At 36.6% G+C, this 20,400-nt stretch overlaps 1 protein-coding gene across 4 annotated transcripts in view; it reads right to left on the bottom strand.

Annotated features, from left to right (window-relative positions):
- Window positions 1-20,400, bottom strand: part of LOC124798396 (GATOR complex protein Iml1) — a 547,410-nt gene that overhangs the window by 492,504 nt on the left and 34,506 nt on the right. For all 4 annotated transcript variants that reach the window (XM_047262170.1, XM_047262989.1, XM_047263070.1 and 1 more), the window contains exons 5-6: window positions 10,704-10,844; window positions 10,484-10,626 (exon numbers count right to left, since the gene is read on the bottom strand). In XM_047262170.1, coding sequence (XP_047118126.1) covers window positions 10,484-10,626; window positions 10,704-10,844 — 284 coding nt within the window. The remainder of the gene's footprint in view (window positions 1-10,483; window positions 10,627-10,703; window positions 10,845-20,400) is intronic.

Raw genomic sequence — 20,400 nt, 5'->3', positions numbered from 1 at the left:
CATTGCCAGTCTCCACATTATATCCTCTCTACTTCAGCCATCATCCATTATTTTGCTCCCCAAACAGTAAAACTCATCTAGTACTTTTGGTGTCTCATTTTCGAACATAATTCCCTCAGTATCACCTGTTTTAATCTGACTGCATTCCATTATCCTTGTTTTGCTTTGATGATATTCATCTTATATCCTCCTTTCAAGGCACTGTCCAACCCATTCAATTGCTCTTCCAAGTCCTTTGCTGTCTCGCAGAATTACAATGTCCTCAGCAAATTTTATTTCTTCTTCCTGGACTTTGAGTCCTACTCCTTTTTTCCCCCAGATTGAACATCAGGGATAGACTACAACCCTGTCTCATTCCCTTCTCAATCAGTGCTTCCTTTTCATACCTCTTGACTCGTAACTTTCATCTGGTTTGTAAATAGCTTTGTGCTCCCTGTAATTTATCCCTGATACCTTCAGAATTCAAAGAGAGTATTCCAGTCAACATTGTCACAAGCTTACTCTAAGTCTATCTTCTAAGAGGAATTGTAGAGACTTGATTACCTTGTGTGTTCTTACATTCCTCAAAAATCCAAACTGATCTTCCCCAAGGTCGGCTTCTGCCAGTTTTCCCAATCTTCTGTAAAGAATTCATGTTAGTATTTTGTATATCATGACTTAATTCAACTGATAGTTTGGTCATGTTCACCACCTGTCTCATACATCTTACACAACAGATTGGAAACTTTTTGTCATGGCTGGTTCTCTCAAGACAATCAATAGTTCTGATGGGAAGTCATCTACTCCCATGGCCTTGCTTCGACTTAAGTTCTTTCAGTGCCCTGTCAAAATCCTCTCACAGAATAACATCTCTCATCTCATCTGATCTTCATCTATATCCTTTTCCATTTCTAATAAAATTGCCCTCAAGTACATCGCCCTTGTGTAGGCACTCTATATACTCCTCCCACCTTTCAGCTTTCCTTTTTTGCCTAGTACTGGTTTTCCAACTGGGCTCTTGATATTCATATAGCTGCTCCTCTTTTCTCCAAAGCCATGTTTAATCTCCCTGAAGGCAGTTTCTTTCTTTTCCCTACTGATATATGCTTCCAAACACTTAAATCTGTCCTCTAGCCATTCCTGCTTAGCCATTTTGCACTTCGCATCAATCTCATTTTTTAGACATTTGTATTCCCTTTGTCTGGTCTATTTGCTTTATATGTTCTCCACGGATTTTTACTAGGCCTTGTCTTTTCCTTCCTCTGCTGCCTTCACAATTTCATATATCAAGGCTACCCACTCCTCCTCTACCATATTCCTTTCCCCTGTTCTTGTCAATCACAGTCTAATGCTTCCTCTAAAAGTCTCACCAACCTCTGGTTCTTTCGACTTATCCAGGTTCCATATCCTTAATTTCTTACCTTCAGTTTTAATCTACAGTTGATTACCAATAAATTGTGGTCAGAGTCCATAACTGCCCCTAGAAATGTCTTACATGTAGTCATATGCCTATATTTAATGTTATATTATGTGGTTGATTAAATTAAAAAGTGTGTGGTTTTTCAGATTAAGTGCTCGATTAGATTAAAAAGTGAGTGGTTTTCTAGGTTGGGCTGATCATTTATGAGTTGTTTTCTGTAACTATTTTCTAAATGTGGCAGTTTTCTTGTAGGGTGAGAATGGGTTTCTTTGTTTATCTTTATGATGTCTACATCTGTAACTCTGGTGGTAATTTTACGTGGATGTTTGTGTAAATGTTCTGCAAATGTTGAATGATTTTCCTATACTTCAATACTATTTGTATCATGCGTCTAATGTTCTCCTGGTCTGACCTATATATCTTCAATGACATGTATCAAATCTTAGTTGGTATATTCCTCATTTCTGATATAGACCTGTTTTTTTTTCTATTGCTTTTGAAAGTATTTTTAATTGAACTGTTGATTTTTGGGTTTTTTTATGCCTTGTTTTTGAAAATATTGGCTATTCTGTGTGTGTATTTGTGCTTGTATGGCACTGATATCATATTTTGTTTTCTTTTCCACTGTGTTCTTCCTGTTTTTGTGTCTTGTATGTGAGGATTTGGATGATATGACACCTGGTGTATTATTGTATCTGTTGTTGTCAGTTTTTGATATATATCAAATGTGTGTTGTGAAGCCTAACAGCTGATTTCAGCCATATCTGAAGTCACATATAGAATATTCATTTACTAAATACTGTCAAAAGCAAGCAAAAATCACCTTAGGCTAATATTGTGGAGACAATAACTATGTACTAAGGTTCTACACACTGAAATTTACTGCTTATTTTAGTAGGAATGAATAAGATTACCTGGCACTTCTGTAGTTCGCAAAAATGTAATCACAAACATTGCAATGTAATTTATCAAACATAACTACCAGCATATTTTAATGTAATATTAACACAAATGTATTTCTATATAATGTTCTTAAAGTTTTTGTGTGTTCAAAGCTACAGAAACAAGTTAACATGTTGAAAATGTACAGTTTATAGTGAGGGCATTATTAGGAAATGTAAAAGAATCTAACTTTCTAATAACCAAGCCAGATACATAAGTTTTGCCTATATCACAAAATTCTATATTTCATTTCATCTCCCAATATATGGTAGGAACACTTTTTATTAATTAGGTTGGCTGTAAGTAGAGAAAGAAGTAACTAAATTGTTGTTATATTGGACACCTCATATTTAACTACGAAAACATAAAAATTACTGTGACCTTTGTATTTACAAATGTTTACCTGTATTTTGCCATCCCAACTGTCAGCTCACTCTAAAACTTTTAATTACAATGGAGGAAAAGATAGACTGCTACTTACCATAAAGATAACATGCAAACAGACACAATTAAAAGGGTTTTGGCCACAGTCTTCATTGGAAAAAGCGAAACAGACACCATTCATTCACACAAACATGCACACTTCACATTCACATGACCACTAACTCCAGCAGCACAGGCCAGAATACTTTAAGCTTTTAACTGTAATTCACTATAGTCTGTTTACAACAATTAACCCAGTGTAATATTTAATATAACACTGGCGAATTTTTGTAGCCTGCTAGTCAGTCTTCCATTAAACTTTGAGATAGAATCTATGTTTGCTGGTCCTAAAAATGTGATAACAAACTGTATTATTTAAAACAGTGTAATTGTAAACTTGATTATTATACACGTCATGTGTAAAGTCTGCAGATTGGAAGAATTTCAGATTATCCATGAGAATCAGTTGTTGCAGCAAAGAAGAAAAAAAAGAGTGTACATATTCATACTTCAATGAATTTACCCCCTTGTCTGATGAACTATTCAGAATATCAGCTGTTCTAATGGACAACGACAGTTTCTTTCACACTTCAGCAAATTCCGAAACGGCAAAATGTTTCAGTTGGTTGTTCTGAATCTTTAAGGTGACCTCTAAGAAATATAACTATTTTGCTCTTTTCTTATTGTAAAATTTATCTTATCATGAATTGAATTTATGTCTGTATGTAACTGGTCAATTTTACTACTTGACTCTTTTATCAGCACAAGAAGTCACCTATACATTTAGTCCAGTTTAAGAAGTTATACTTATCTGATGCTATTGTGTTAAATATGACCTGTTCTACATGGTCCATGAATATGTTTGCTATGGTTCTAGGCTCTACAGATCCTATAGGTAATACTTCACTTTGTAAACAGAATACATTATTAGAATGGAAATAGTTCTAGTCTGTTATTACCTCTAGTAGCTTGACTGTTTCTTTGCTGTACTCATGTGGAAGTGTAGTGTGTCTCTTATGATTTTGTTCTATGATGTTTACTGTTTTGGTTATTGGTATACTGCATGTTCTCCACATCCAACGAGAGGAGAGTGGCTGTGGCTGGAACCTGCACATCTTTTACGTAGTAGTAGTAGTAGTAGTAGTAACAGTAGTAGCTTTATTCATCTGTAGATCTCTTTTTACAAGGATATAGGACATCTCAAAGTATTTACAAATTTAGATCAATTTAAAATAAGCTGATTTGTGTACACATATATTTACAGACTTTTAGTTAGAGACAATCATTAGATTTACTCCTGGTATACAGTACTTTTTTTTACAAGTAACTTATTAAATATTGTAATGTCACACTGTTCACTCATAACACACTCAGGTGATCTCTGGGCCATTTTCTGTACCACAAATTCCCATTTGCTATCCTGAAAAACTGAGTCATTATCCCTCTATAATGAGTGAGATGCTGAGCTCGGAAAGAGGAAGAGTTGTTAGTATTGTGCTATGCATAGCTTGGGGGTAAGCATTTATAGAAAGGAAAAAAGAAGGAAAAAAACATAAGTGAAGGTGTTATGTGGAATGTTGGATATTTTATAATCATTATTATTATTATTTATTTGTATAACATTTTTTATCAAACCCCTACTGTGTTTTAGCTAAGTAATCTTTCAATCTATAAAATGTATTGCATGACAGATACTTTTTAGCTGCCTTTTTAAATAAGAGTATTTTTGCAATTTCTTTGATCTCTTTTGGTAATTTATTGTACAGTTTTATTCCTTGGTAGAAAATGCTGTTTTGAGTTTTATGTTTATTTTTTCTTGGTAAATGTATGTTGATTCTATCTCTTGTTGCATGGTCATGGAAAGATCTGTTTGTGCATTAATTACCCATGTTATTTTTGATGTGTACAACTGACTGGTAAATGTATTCACATTGGGCAGTTAAAATACCCAGTATTTTGAACAGATCTTTACAATGAGCTCAACTAGTATTTTTGGTTATTATTCTTATGGCCCTTTTCTGGAGTTTGAAAATTGTGTTCATGTTTTGTGCATTTGCTCCCCAAAAAAGAATGCCATAGCTAAGAATTGAGTGTACATATGAATAATATGTAACTAAAAGACACAGCATGTTACACACTGATGACAGGATTCTAAGGGCATAACACGCTGATGACATTTTGTTTGCAAGTACCTTTGTGTGTTCACACCACTTCAATTGAGAATCAATATTCATTCCTAGAAACTTTGCATTTGTTACACAGTCTATAGAGGTGCCATCTACTTTTAATTCAAAATTGTCATTTTTCCTCTTCAAACTGAAATTCATGGCATTAGTTTTCTTTATGTCCAATGTCACTTTATTACTTGTTGACCAATCATAAACTTCCTTGAGAGTTTCATTTGCTTTCTCGGCAAGGAGTTCTCTTGTTTTCTTAGTGACTATAATATTGCTGTCATCAGCGAAGAGGATTTTTTCACCTGAGTAACACTACTGGGAAAGTCATTGATGTATATCAGGAACAATATTGGTCCTAATATGCTACCTTGCGGAACCCCTATATTAATGTATTTTGGTTCTGATAAGTGTTTTACTAAATGTTTAGATCTATTTGAAGTATGTGTCATCTCTACTCTTTGTACTCTATCTGTTAGGTATGATCGAAACCAGTCATTAGCAACCCCTCTTATTCCTAATGTTTCTAATTTATTTAATAGAATCGTGTGATCGACTGTATCAAACACCTTTGAAAGATTCAAAAATATGCCTGTGACACACTCATCTTCATCAAGAGCTTCAAGTACAACTTTTGTGAATTCTACTATGGCTGACTCTGTATTTTTGACACTTTGGAAACCAAACTGTGATTCGCTTAAAAGATTGTATTTATTCAGGTAATTCATTAATCTGTCTTTCATAATTGCTTCTATTATTTTTGAGAATGCGGTCAGCAGGGAAATGGGCTGGTAATTTTCTCTGTCTTCTGCATTACCTTTCTTAAGCAAAGGTACAACTCTTGCCTGTTTTAACTGCTCTGGAAATGTCCCTGATGTGAAGGATTCATTTATTATATTTGTTAAGGGGCCTTGTATAATCCCTATGCATTGTTTCAGTACACACACTGGTACTTCATCTAAGCCTACTGACTTATTTTTTAGTTTTTTAATTGTTTTACTGACTTCTTTCTCTGTGGTTGGAAGTAACATCATTGTCTTTAGTGCAACGTTATTTACAGGTGTTATATTTTTTTGGGGGAATTTTTGCTGTAACTTCTCTGCAATACTTGAAAAATGCTCATTTACATAGTTTGCTAAGTGGTGCGGATCATTTATTACTTTATCCCCTTCCCTTAGCAGTATGTTATTCTGCATTTGTTTGCCTCTCCCCGTTTCCTTTTTTATAACATCCCAAACTACTTTGCTTTTATTCTCTGTATTATATATTATTTTGTCATTAAATGACTTTTTTGCGGCAATCAGCACCTTCCTGTAGATCTTTTTGTATCTATGATAGTAATTTAAGAATTCTGAATCATTGCGAATCTTTTTCATGGAACTGAGGTGTTTAAGTGTTTGGGAGGACTTCTTAATACCTGCTATTATCCATCTGTTTTTGTGAGATGTTGATACAGATGTGCGTACTTTTGGAAATGCCTTTTCAAAGTTCAATATAAACAATGTGGAGAGTTCAGAGAATTTCATATTCACATTGGTTTCCTTATACACTTCATCCCAGCTTTGTTTTTCTAGTTCTTTTGAAAAATCTTTATTTTGATTTCTGATAGATGTCGTTTGTAGGCTTGTAGTTTAGGGAATGATTCAATGCCTGACTTTACTGTTGTTATTTGACAGAGATGGTCCGATAATCCGAGATCTTTTACAGCTACATCACATTTTTCCCTGTCCATATTTGTGGCCACATTGTCAATTACTGATGAAGTCGTCGTGGTAACCCTTGTTGCACTATTGACCAATAGGGACATGACAAAACTTTGAAGGATGTTTATGAAGGTGCTGCTGGATTCATTTATGATATTAGTGTTGATGTTAATGTCCTCACACAGAATTGTGTTGAACTTTGTACTTGGGATTTTACCTAGAACTTCTGTTAACTTATTGAAAAAAGTGTCCACGCTACCACTGGGAGATCTATACACACACAAAATGATTAATTTCTTGGTGATATCAAGCCCTGTTAATTCAATAGCTGATATTTCAAATTGTTTGTCTTTTCTTACATTACTGTTGAATCAATTGTGTAGTGTTTTTTATAGTTCTATCCTCTGTAGTTTCGTGATAAGATTTTCAACATGTGTCTTGAATGTGGGTATGTCGGAGCATTTCTGAAATTCACAACAGCTCTGACTGGGATCTGTTTCTTATGAAACTTTGGTTGGCATTGGAACGAAGGTGCACTGTGATTTGTCTGTAAAAGTTTTCTTTTTTCATTGTCTTCCAGTGTATGTTCAATTTCTTTCTGTGTTTTTTTGTGATGAACTCTTGTGTCTAATTGATGTATTACTCTTTATCCATGAGGATCACTGTGTTTCCTTTATCTGATATACATGGTAGTGTTAGGTTGCTGTAGTTTCTTAAATGTTATGGTGTCTGTACTGTTTTAGTTTCCTGTGTTTCCTTTCTTCTAAGTTATTATTCTATTTTCAATGTCATAGCTTACCAGGTCTCTTGTCAGACCAACATTTACCTGACTTGTTTTGTTTCTGTTTCCTATATGAGAATGTTTTCTGACTCAACTAAGAGGTTTTCTATGTATTTTTCAAGTATTTATGTACCGACATTGTATGTCAGACCTTTTCCAAGCAGTTTCATTTCTTCTGAATGCAACACAGTGTCTTGGATAGAACTGATGTTTTTTATTTCACTGGATGTAATTTGTGACTGTGTTCAGTGTTGGTTTACCTTTTAAAATTGCAATCTTTCTTTGGGGGGTTTCTTCCTTTTTTTCTATGACTGTGCATGTATGACATCCAACCTTGGTAACAGCAGAAACTGGTGTTATTATTCACAACTTTTATAAGATTAAGGTGTACTTTGTATAGCTCCCCACTTGGTTTCTGGCATAAAAAGACTTTATTTTTGCATTTAGCCAAATTTTTTGAACTGTTTGCCTCATTTTCTGCACACTTGCAGAACTGTTTTTAACCTGTATGTTAATATATTTAGCTATAATATTATATGATCCACAGCTATTGTTAAACTTTATATGTTACACAGTTTTATGAACGCTGAGCTGTATTATTCTAAACTTCATGTGGAGGCCACTTGGGAATGCCTGTTAGGATGTACATAATATGTTTGCAATACAACATAAAAATGTAGTTTCAAATAAGGCAAAAAACAGCCAAGAGTGAATGTACAACCAAATTTCTTTCGACTTCAACCTCAGCTAGCAATGGAGGAAAAAGCAGTGGTTTGTAGAACTGCAAACAATTGTAACCCATAAAAAACAAAAATGTACTACCATATTATGATCCATATTTCTAGAATGACCACAGAAGATGCTTATTAGTAAAAGGGAAACACAGCAGACAATGAGTAGTTAGCTGTTCAACAGAAAATTGAAACCGACTTGAAAATCCACAAAAATAGCATTCCCTAATCCCTTAGAAATGTGACAGATATTTCCCAAGTCTTAACAATCCTCATATGAAAAAGCAGAGGGCCTATCTGCAGATAAACAACCTTCTGCCCTGTCTCTATATAATTTGTAAAAAATGTTAGAAATAAGGCTTACTGATATCCATGTTCCACAAACAGTAGTGATTGGTTATGATGAACTACAGCACACCTTAAATATTGCACTAAAATTACACCATTTCACTTCAAATTTGAGACAGAAATTGCACCAAAATTATGCTATTTCTCTTCAAATGAGATCTGGAAATTGCACTAAAATTACACCATTCCTCTTCAAATGCATACTGGTACACAAATAAAAAGGACAAAAGCATGTATTGTAGCATTCTCTCTCCATGGTGAATAGAAACCAGTGTTAAGTGCTGAAATGATAGTCAGCCCCACTATGATCAACTGAGAGAAGCAGCCCAGTTGTATGTTTACTACTGTGCATGCTCTAATGTGAAGTCAGCTCTTCCAGCAGTGCTCATGGCACCAGATCGGTACTTTTCTTTGAAACTGGATGTAGCATACTGAGCAAGCGTACCGTAAGTGGAATTTACAAGGTGCCGCTGCCGTGACAGCAGCGTGTCCGGGTAATCTGAACAACAGATTGCCAATTCACCAACCCATGTTTCATTTCTGCTGTCGCCAACCTTTTTCCCATTTTATTTGATTCCTCAGAATATTAAACCACCAGTGATAATTACATTACTAACCCTTGTAACTCAAAAGGCTCAAGGGCACCACATTGTAGCATATTCATATAATTTTGCACGTGTTGCCACTGTACATAAGGAAGGCCCCTCTTTCCAAAGCACACAATTAAAAATCACCAGATTATGTCCTATTAGTAATCGAGTGACGAATAACTTCATCTCACTGAAGTTACCCGGGGAGATGTGTCTAGTAAGTCACTGATTCAATAAATTTCATCTTACTGATTGTTGAACCTGCCTGAATAACCATTTACATTAGTATGTGTCTTCTGTGACTTGGTGGGGAGCACCAACCCCAGCAGATTAATGATGCGTCCCGGTGCACTGGCCACCTTGGATGTGCATTTTAGCCAGTTTGCCACATCCAACTAGGTGAGTGTCAAATTGGCACCCATATTCCGCCTCAGTTGCACAATTCAGAAAATGTAACACACTTTAATGTGGGATAATAGTAGACACTGAAAGTCGGGATGCATAAATTTCACCCACATAGGGTTGAAGGGGGTGAGGGGAGGAGGTGACAGGAAGGGCATCCAATCACCCTCTACCACAAACATTTCCAAATCCAAAACTGAACTTGTCAATTATGTAATGATATGGAATAAAGGTTCCATTTTCTAACACTGCCACAACATCATCATCAATTACAATTGCAGTGGGCACACCATCATCAAAGATTGGATTGTGGATTGGTGGAAACATATCACACGGTCAGATGAATCAAGTTTCTTGTTATGACAGGTCATCAACCAAGCAAACAGCTGCCTCAAAACGTGCACTACATCACAGACATACGCCAGTGAGGGCAATATTATTGTATGGGAACATTCCCCAGGGTGTCTTTGAGACCTAAGTTGGTAATCAAAGGCACTATGACAGTTGTGGGCAAAAGTGAACTTCGTCGTGGATCACTTTCAACCCTTCATTTGTGAGGTCTTCCCCAACAGTGATGGCAACTTCCAGCATGATAACTGACCATGTCAAAAAATCAGAATTGTGCTACAGTGGTTTGAGGAGAATGACAGTGAAGTCACACTGATGTCTGGGCACTGTAATTCACCTGATTTGGATCCGACAGAACACATCTGGGACACTACTGGCCACCAGCTTCATGCCCACAAATCACCAGCTTGTAATTTAAGGGAATTGTATCACCTGTGTAGAGACACCTGGTGCCACATACCACCGGAAACCTACCACAGACTTGTCTAAACCCCACAATACAGAATCGTTGCTGTACAGCATTCCAGAGATTATTATAATGTTATAATGTTTTGGCTTATCAGTGTATTTTGTGTAATCGAAAAGGATTTAAGGGATTAAATACACATAGGTACTTTTTACATATAAAATTAAAAGGCAGACCTGTAGAAGTCTTCATAAAATCTCCCCTTATAATCCTGCTGCAAACATTCATTCATATATGACGGGAACTCTTCAAGACTATTAGCTCTGTAAAATGTACGTGAAAAGAGCACAATTGTAACTTCATGATTGCTCCCGTTCTTCTGCAAAACAAAATTACTTTTATCAGACACCCATGTAAAATAAAGGAAAAGCAACGAACACCAGAAAAAATACCAACCTTCCACTTCTGAAAGAGATCAGCAAGAAAACCATTAACAGCTTTCTCAAAGTACAGATCACCATGTATGTCAAAGTCCCACATTTCTGAGCTCATCTGGATAAACAGATATACCATACTTGTGGATGAACGAAACACAACCTAGAACATGACATACAGGTTTCAGAATTGTCAATTGATCATACTTCCACACTTACAATAGAATACCGTAATGTGTATTATCAGTACTACACAAACAAAGAGGGGACACCAAACTAATAACTTAAGATACTCAGTTTCAATACTGCAATAAACAAAAATGAAACATGACTTTTCCATTACAAATATTGTACAATAATAATATATGGAGACATATTTTGTTTGTAGAGTAATTACGGAACATTTCCAAAAAAGATATGACTATAAGCCATCATAACATTGTAAGTTTTTATAAAAAGCCATTTTCTATCACAAGTGGGAGAAATATCTACGATGTTTTACACAGTATTCTGTAGCTGCAACCTGTGAAGTTCAAATAGGAGCAACTCCAAACAACAATATTTTACACATTTACAATTGATTTGTGTGTCAAGTGCAGAAAATTCTTCTTCTGTTTTTAAGCAACCCCCTTCACTATATCAAGAAATTCAGACACAGTAGAAGTTCATTTCAAGATTCAGTTTACATAGTCAACAAGAATCATCTCTTTCAAGTCTACATCTACATGTGTACCGTGCAAACCATAAGGTGTGTGCAAGAGTGTACTTAGCATGGTAACCCATGTTAGGGTTTCATTCTTTCCAGTCCCTTGTGGAGTGCTGGAAGAATGATTGTTTAAATAGATTAAGAATGACTGAAAAGAACACCCTTTACAACTAGGCCTATAGTGAGCATCATTTGGGAAGCCAGTCTAGTTTTTAACTGTTCTGCACATCCATATCCACCAATCATTGGCAGACAACAAGGTTTAGTCCCTTTCCAGGAACTTTTGCCACGACTAATATTAGGTGTCGATAACTGATATTTTCCAGACTGCACAATCATACCCACACTTCAGTGGCAATACGGTCTTATTCAGCATTGGTATTGGAGGAGCAACTATCCCAAGAATGCAAGGACATTGTTTCATCTTGTAGATATGAATAACTATTACTCATCTTTTACAACTGAATTTTAATTTTTTTACTCACAAACTATTTTGTAAAACTGCTTCAAACATATGTACAGAGACAGCAGTACACACTAGTGTGATGCTGTCAAGAGGTGGGAAGAAGCACCAGCTCCAGATCGAATACGTCCTGAGGATTAACAATAACAACAAGTGCGCCTGCCAGCCTTGAGTAGTTTCCCCACATCTGACTAGGTGAATACTGGGCTGGTACCCATGGCTCACCTCAGTTACACAAATTGCAAACATTTAGAAAAAATTTTCACTTTCGCATAACACTAAATGCCGACAGATGTGGCAGGCCTACATAAGTTACGATGGGTGGTGACAGATGGTCATCTGCTATGCTCTGCCACTAACATTCCAAAATCGAATAAATAACTTGCTGACTTCATGAAGACAGGGGATAAAGCCAGGAAAAAGGAAAGATAAGTGCTTAAGGCATCTTCAACAGTCTACAACAGAAATAATCATCATATTTATTTTCTTTTGAATTTCTAAGTGTCATTCTCTTATCAGTATGTTAAGTCTTAAATGTGACTGAACCAGAGAGAAGGCAATCACTCATTTGGATCTTCTCCAATGATACTCATCCAAACAAAAGTAAAAACAAAAAGCAATGTGAGCACAAGAATGCTGTGAACCACTGTAAGTGGACATGGTGACACACACTAACTTTGAGAAAGATTGTAGTGTGAAAGCATACTAATAAACCTGAGTGTGCCTGCCTGTGCTATTATTAATCACATAAGATGAATATTTGTGGGATATTACATGAACAGCTCCTCACAGCATTTGTTAGGGTAACAGAAGAACAGTCACTTCTGCAACAACAATGGAACAAGGTTGACACTCTTTGATTTCTTTTCTTTTTTCTGAAAATGAAAGAAACTAAATATTTACAAACATCATTTTGAGCAGCTGAATCTTTCTACAGATTACCTTCCCCAGAAAGTATTATTATGATATTGGGTTGGTGTATAACTGGTGAAATAGCATCAGAAGTGCATAAGGAAGAAAATAATATAGTGGAAAAAGTAGTGGATAGATTTGAAGGTGCTGTATCCATGTTGATTTAATTGGACTGGGTTTGTGACTGAAATTGAGATTTCAGTCTGGTTAAGCTCAGAGTTCCACTTCTGAGTTTTATAGATCAGCCGCCACTAACATGTGGAACAGACGCTGTAGGGTTACCACCACTAACGTGTGGAACCGTCGTGCCCTTTGTCCAAATAACCTTGGACGATAGTTTTTATAGTATCCCAAAAAGCACGGTTGCCTCTTCTGCCAGTTCCGCCGTACCGATGATCTTCAACTCCGCCTTCACTGCCGTTGAGGTCTTCACTGCGTCCCTGGCAAGGGGCCCTCACGAGGTACTATCACCCGGGCCACGTGAACCAAGGATTTTTTTATGAGGTGTTACTCCTTCCCCTCCTCCTTTTTCAACCAGGCTTGGGACCCCAGTGGGTCAAATCCCACGGTTGAAAAACCGCAAGTGGTCTATTCGGATTCTGGGGAGACCACAGAAGTGTGCATGGAGGTAAATTGGAGTACCTCAAAACCCCGTAATAACAAAATCAAACCAAAATCTAGAATTTGGCTAATGACATTTAATGTAAATTCTCTGTTAAAAATGGGAAAACTAAAAAACATCCTGGACAAATCCAGAGAACGTAAAATCAAAATTATTGCATTTCAGGAATCACGATATACAGATGAAAATCCTTTTGATTCAGAAGGATACAGGATATACAAAGGAAAACCTGGAAAACGGGCCATGGCAAATTGTCCACAATTTGGAACTGGATTTATAGTAGATACATCAATACTTGATTCAGTCGCAACTTTCAAATCTTACTCTGGTTGGCTCTCCACGATGACAATAAAATCAGCTAATAAGATATACACCCTAATCAACGGACATGCACCAACTAACATCACTAACAAAAACAAAATAGAAGAAGTAGAAGAATTCTGGGACCAATTAGATAATATTCTCCAAGAAATCCCAAATAACCATGTCAAAATCCTTATGGGCGATTTCAATGCACAAATCGGTAAAGAAAAGAAATATCGATATTGGGTAGGTAAATGGTCAGGGCATACACAGACCAACTGGAATGGCATGCGATTCATTGAAATCTGCAAAAACCATGACCTATTTTTCATATCAACATTTTTCAAGAAAAGAGCCTCGAAAACGAAAACTTGGATCTCAACTAATCCATTACTAGGTGAATATCAGTTGGATCATGTAATGATCTCCCACGTAAATACAGTAGAAATCATGAAACTTAAAGTACTTAATGGACTAGACCTAGATTCCGACCATTACCCAACAAAATTCTCCCTAGATGTCATTCCAGAACAAAGAAAATTCACTAAGAAATCTCCACACCGTAAATATGATGTACAAAAGATAAATGGCAATGAACAATTTACAAAAGAAACGCAAAATCTAAAGCCACAAAATTGGCAACAACTGCAAGCAGGACCTTTAAATGCAGCTGAGACTGTAGCACCGCAAACAAGAACATGTAAAGACCCATGGTGGACAGATGAGTGTGACCAACTGATATATATCAGACAACAGGCGTGGCAAAATTGGTTGTGCAACAAAAACCAAAAGACCCTGGAAGATCTCAAAGATACCAGGAAAACAGTCACAAAAGCAATACGAACAGTCCATAAACAACACGAAGACAAAAAATTGCAAGACATAGAGAATGATTTCAAGAAAAACAATTCCCGAAATTTCTACAGAGTATTCAAACAAAAACTAAAAAAGTACTCTCCTCCATGACTCCAGTTCAAAAATGACCATGGGGAAATTGCTCATACCAACACAGAAAACTGTGAAATTCTTGCAAAATACTTTTCTAAATTACTGAATTGTGAAAAGCCTGCAGAAAAATTTGAGTTCCATCGTACACAACGAAACCCAGACTCAAAGCTGCCAAGTTTACAAGAGATTAAGGATATAATTCAGTCACTGAAAAATAACAAAGCATCAGGAGAAGACCAAATCATCGTAGAATTATGGAAAAATGTAGGAGAAAATCTTATTGCAAAACTCAAAGAAATTATACATGAAATCTGGAAAACTGAAAAAATACCCACAGATTGGAAGACTGCAATCATACATCCTCTGTACAAAAAAGTAAGTAAAACAGACTCCAACAACTATCGTGGAATCTCTTTATTGTCAATAACATACAAAATTCTGTCTAAAGCCCTACTAAACCGCGCAGAACCTCAGCTGGATTCAGAACTAGGCAAATACCAAGGTGGGTTCAGAAAAGGTCGATCATGTGTAGAACAAATCCTTAACTTGAAAAACTCAATGAAATATTTACATAGTACTTCAAACAAAAGTTATGTCATCACGTTTGTCGACTTTAAAAAAGCATATGACAGTATAGACCGAGAATCCCTTTTTGAAGTATTAGCAGAATTTGGACTAGATCAAAAGACAACAAACACCATAAAAGAAACACTCACGGAGACCAAATCCAAAGTAAAATTTATGGGAGAATTTAGCACAGAATTTGAAATAGACACAGGAGTACGACAAGAGGATGTACTGTCCCCAGTGCTCTTCAATTGTGCTCTTGAAAAAGTTGTAAGAGAATGGAGAAAAGCAGGTGCACCAGCACACAGACTGGGACCAAGACATAAGGGCATAGAATTAGACTGTTTAGCATTTGCTGATGACGTGGCATTGATCGCACAAGACATTACCGATGCACAGAAACAGCTAGAATTATTACAAGAACAGGCAGCTAAAATAGGATTACAAATTTCATTTGAAAAAACAAAATTTATGACTGACATCAAAGATGCACCTTCTGATCTCAAAATTGGTAATAACTACATCTCTCGAGTAAAAGAATTTAAATATTTAGGTGAATGCATTTCAGATAATTGTAATGAAAAGAAATCTGTCAGATCAAGAGTCCAGAAAATTGAGACGGCGTTTCATTTAACAAAAAACGTTTACAACAAAAAGAGTCTCTCATGGAACTGCAAAATACGACACTATACAACAGTAATTAGACCCGAAGCTCTCTACGCATCTGAGACACTAAACCTTCAACACAGAACACTAAAAGAGGAATTAGAAGTGAAAAAACGTAAGACAATGAGGAAAATCCTAGGACCAAGAACTAAAGATGGGGTACATTATCCAAAACCCAATGCAGAAATATATAAAAATATCTCCAAAATAACAGACACAATGCGCATGAGAAGAATCCAATTCATGGGGCACTTAGAAAGAATGGACTCAAACAGGTTAATGTACAAAATCCATACATTTTTAAAGAACAAAACTACAAGACCAAACTGGTGCAAACAGACGGAAAAAGACCTGAGAGAATTAGGGTCTCCAAATCTACATGATAGAAATGAAATCAGAAAAATCACAAACACACGGGGTTTTGAGGAAGAAGAGAGAAAAACTAACCGACATACATGGTCTACGCAACGAAAGCTAGCCCTTTCGTTGTTTATGAAGGAATACTGGGCGAAAAGGAAGGCCAACAAATGTTGATTACGCGTGGTCCTAAGTGATCCATCCGCGAAGAAGAAGAAGAAGTGGATAGATTAAAGGGAGTACCATTAGAGGAGGAAGAAGGGTCGGAAGAGGAAGACGAAGAAAACGATTTAAATAATTCTGACAACACCTTGGATAGAGTTGCAAAACAAAGATGATATGGGGGGTGAGAAGTCAGAGAGATGTTTTGATTTGTATGTAGTGGACCGGATGGTACAAGCCACCACTACTAATGAAGTAAAAGGGGATCCATTTAAGCTAAATGTACTTTCCACAGAAGGGGTAGGTTTTTACAGGTGCGAAGTAGTGCAGGATTTGTTAAAAGAACCTGAGTCTGTAGTTAGATGAGAATATGTTGAACAACCTATCACTGAAGTCACTGTGTTTAAAGAAAAGGTAAAATAGATACTGGTTCTGAAGTTCGTGCAGTGTCCCAGAATTTTGTGAATGCTCTCCCTAAAAGTAAGCAAATAGTGATAATGCCCATGAGTGGGCTGAAAATTGTGGTGGCCACTGGGAAAAGCAAGAAGGTGGTTAAACAGGAAATATTGTTACCAATCATAATAAAAAGAGTACAAATACAATTAAATTTTTTGATTATAATGGACTCAGTGTTGAAACGTTGGTAGGCATCTATTTCTTACACAAATACGAAGGGTGGGTTAATTTTGGGACAATTTATGTAATTATTAGAGTACATGAAAAACTGGTAGTTATTCCCTTCATTGGTAAAAGACATTGTGTAAATAATGAACAAAGTGATATTCCAGTAAGATACTGTAGGACCACAGAGTGATCAAGGGCTGTAATGAATATGGCTAAAGAAAGGAAGTAGATTCTTCTGAGATAGAAAATGTCAGAATCAGGATCAACGAAAATTTGGAAGAATTGAAGGATTTTACTGACATACAAAGAGATGATTGAGACGAATTTTGAACAACCATTGTGAAGTGTTTTCAAACCAAGCCGGTTTAGTTTGGAATTGTGAGTGCTATTTAACTGTGAAAGAGGATGCACATTTGTTCCGAAAACCATTTGCCTTTCCAAAAGTGCATAAGGAAGCCATCTGAGATTTGATACAGAATATACTTGAATGGGGAATAATAGAAAAAGTGATTAGTGTATACAATAAACCATTGTTTGTAGTACCTAAGAAGGATGGTTCCATTGGGCTTGTTTTGGACGCCAGATCGTTAAATAAAATTATCTTGCCAGAAAGTGATAGGTCTGAAAACATAGAAGAATTTGTGGTGTCACCGCCAGACACTACACTTGCTAGGTGGTAGCCTTTAAATCGACCGCGGTCCGGTAGTATACGTCGGACCCGCGTGTCGCCACTATCAGTGATTGCAGACCGAGTGTCGCCACACGGCAGGTCTAGAGAGACTTCCTAGCACTCGCCCCAGTTGTACAGCCGACTTTGCTAGCCATGGTTCACTGACAAAATATGCTCTCATTTACCGAGACGACAGTTTAGCATAGCCTTCAGCTACGTCATTTGCTACGACCTAGCAAGGCGCCATTATCAGTTACTATTGATATTGTGAATCATGTACCGTCAAGACCAACGTTCATCATTAATGGATTAAAGTTAAGTATTCCACCAGCTACGTCCATTTTTCTAAATTCTAATTTCCTTGTCATGTTCCAGACCTCACGCCAGCCTGCGTGAGCTAAAACACGTGCATTCCGCCTCCTTTAGTAAAACCATGTTGGCTCTCTTGCCAACCACAACAGAATAATTACAAAAATTTAAAGGTGCAAAATTTTTCACATCCGTGGATGCAACGTGTGGTTACTGGAATCTCCTGTTGGCTAAAGAATCTTGAAAGTACACAGCTTTCCTGTTTGAGGGGAGATGTTACGAGTATAGGGTAGTGCCTTTTGGTTTAAATATCAGTGTTTGTGCATTTGTTAGAGCAATGTCCCAGGCTGTATGTGGCCATTTGTTAAGGAGAATTATGTGGACGATGTATTAATTTCGACTCCCACTTGGGAAGAGCACTGCCTGTTGTTAGACAAGGTGTTAGAAGCAATTAAAACAGGGGGAATGAAATTGAAATCTGACAAAACAGAATTTGTTAAGAAAGAAATTAAATTGCTGGGACATATAGTTAGTAGTGTTGGGATTATGCCCTATCCAGGAAAGATAAAAGCCATCAGAGATTATGCAGTGCCAACCACATATAAAGAATTAAAGGAAATGTTTGGACTTTTCAGAGTTTAGCAAAAATTTGTACCTGGTCTGTTATTTAATGCACCTTGTCTGAGGGAACTTTTAAGTCAACACAGGAGTGTCAAACAGCTTTCGAAGAACTTAAAGAAGCACTAGTGAACAATCAGATTTTGAACCATTCTGACTTTTCAAAACCTTTTTGTCTAGGATCAGATGCATGTGATTACAGTCTGGGGGTGGAATTATTGCAGATCGAAACAGATGGTGAAGAACACGTCCACAAAACGATCGCATTTGCAAGTTGATTGTTGCAACAAGCAGAGAAAAACTGTAGCATTTCTCAATTGGAAGCCTTAGCCATTATTTTCGGATTGAAAAAATTTGAGCAGTACCTCTTGGGACATAAAGTTATAATATTTACTGATCGTAGTGCTTTAACGTTTAGATACTTGTCAACTCAAACACAGTAGACTGTGGAGGTGGTCTATGTATTTACAGCAATTTAATTATGAGATGAAGTATATAAAGGGTTCTGAAAACATTGTGGCAGATGCGTTATCTAGAAGCGTAATGGAAAAAGAGCGGGGGGTAGATCCATTAAGGAACAGGGATTGTGATGAAATTTTGCTAGCAGTCATTCAACTGCAGGAAGAGGGACCGGACCAATTAAGCACATCCGTAAGATCTCAAGTCAGGAGCAAAACCAGGACGATAATCTGAAATTGGTAAAAAGCAGGATGGGTCACCCTGATTTTCCAAAGTTAGCTGAATATTACCAGGTATAGAAAGATATTCTTTTTCAATGAAAAAAGAAAACAAATGAAGATTGGCGTTTTTGCTTCCCAGAATAACATGTAGATTTTTTAAATGATTTTATACATGGGAAATATGGACATTACGGAGCACGTACGTGTATTGCTAAATTAAGTGAAGTGTGCTGTAGAGTGCAGAAAAGGCTAGAATACTGCGACAGATGTCAAAAAGTATGAGCAAATAACAGAATAATACAGGGACAATTTAGCAGTGGTTGCTCTTTTTGGCCCTCTGCCAGTTTCTAGGTGAGCTTGTGAATATGTGTTTGTATTGGTGGATGGATTTTCAAAGTAAGTGAGGTTTTATCCTATTAAGAAGGCAAATTCCAAAGTAATAGTGAGTAAATTGGAAAAAGACTACTTTGTAAACATTGGGGTGCTGAAAGAAATTTTGTCAGATAATGAGCCGCAGTTTATTTCTAGGCGTTTTGAGGAATGTTTGAAGAAGAGAAACAGAGAACACATTAAAATTTCGGCCTATTTTCCACTGAGAGACACATGTGAAAGGATCGTGAAAGAACTTAACCGTCTCTGTAGAACATACTGTCATAAGAAGCACTCTGTTTGGGCTAATTACTTGGAGTATTTTGAAGAAGTGATTAACAAAATGAAACATGAAGCCATGGGTTTTGCATCAGTAGAATTAATGGGTGGAATTAGACCTAATAATCTCCTCTTTGACCTAGTAGAATTTCTGACTCTTACGAAGGTAGCTATGGAGCACAAGAAGAAGGTAGCATGTGCCAAGATTAGGAAAAAGGCTTTGGAAAGGAAAAGAGGACACAATGCAAGGGCGAATCCAACAAGTTTTCAGATAGTTGACCTAGTCCTTGTGAAAACTAAAGAAAAGTCTAAGAAACTGACATCCAAGACTAAAAAATTCACTGATGAGTATGTGGGATCTTTTAGAATTATAGCCAAACCTCATGCAAACACCTACAGTTTAGAATATGTTAAGTCACACAAATTGTTGGGCTTAAGAAACATTATTGATTTAAAGAAATACA

This window comes from Schistocerca piceifrons, chromosome 1 (genome assembly GCF_021461385.2).
Source record: "Schistocerca piceifrons isolate TAMUIC-IGC-003096 chromosome 1, iqSchPice1.1, whole genome shotgun sequence".
NCBI classification, from domain to species: Eukaryota; Metazoa; Arthropoda; class Insecta; order Orthoptera; family Acrididae; genus Schistocerca; species Schistocerca piceifrons.
This window is presented reverse-complemented; position numbering and strand designations above follow the sequence as displayed.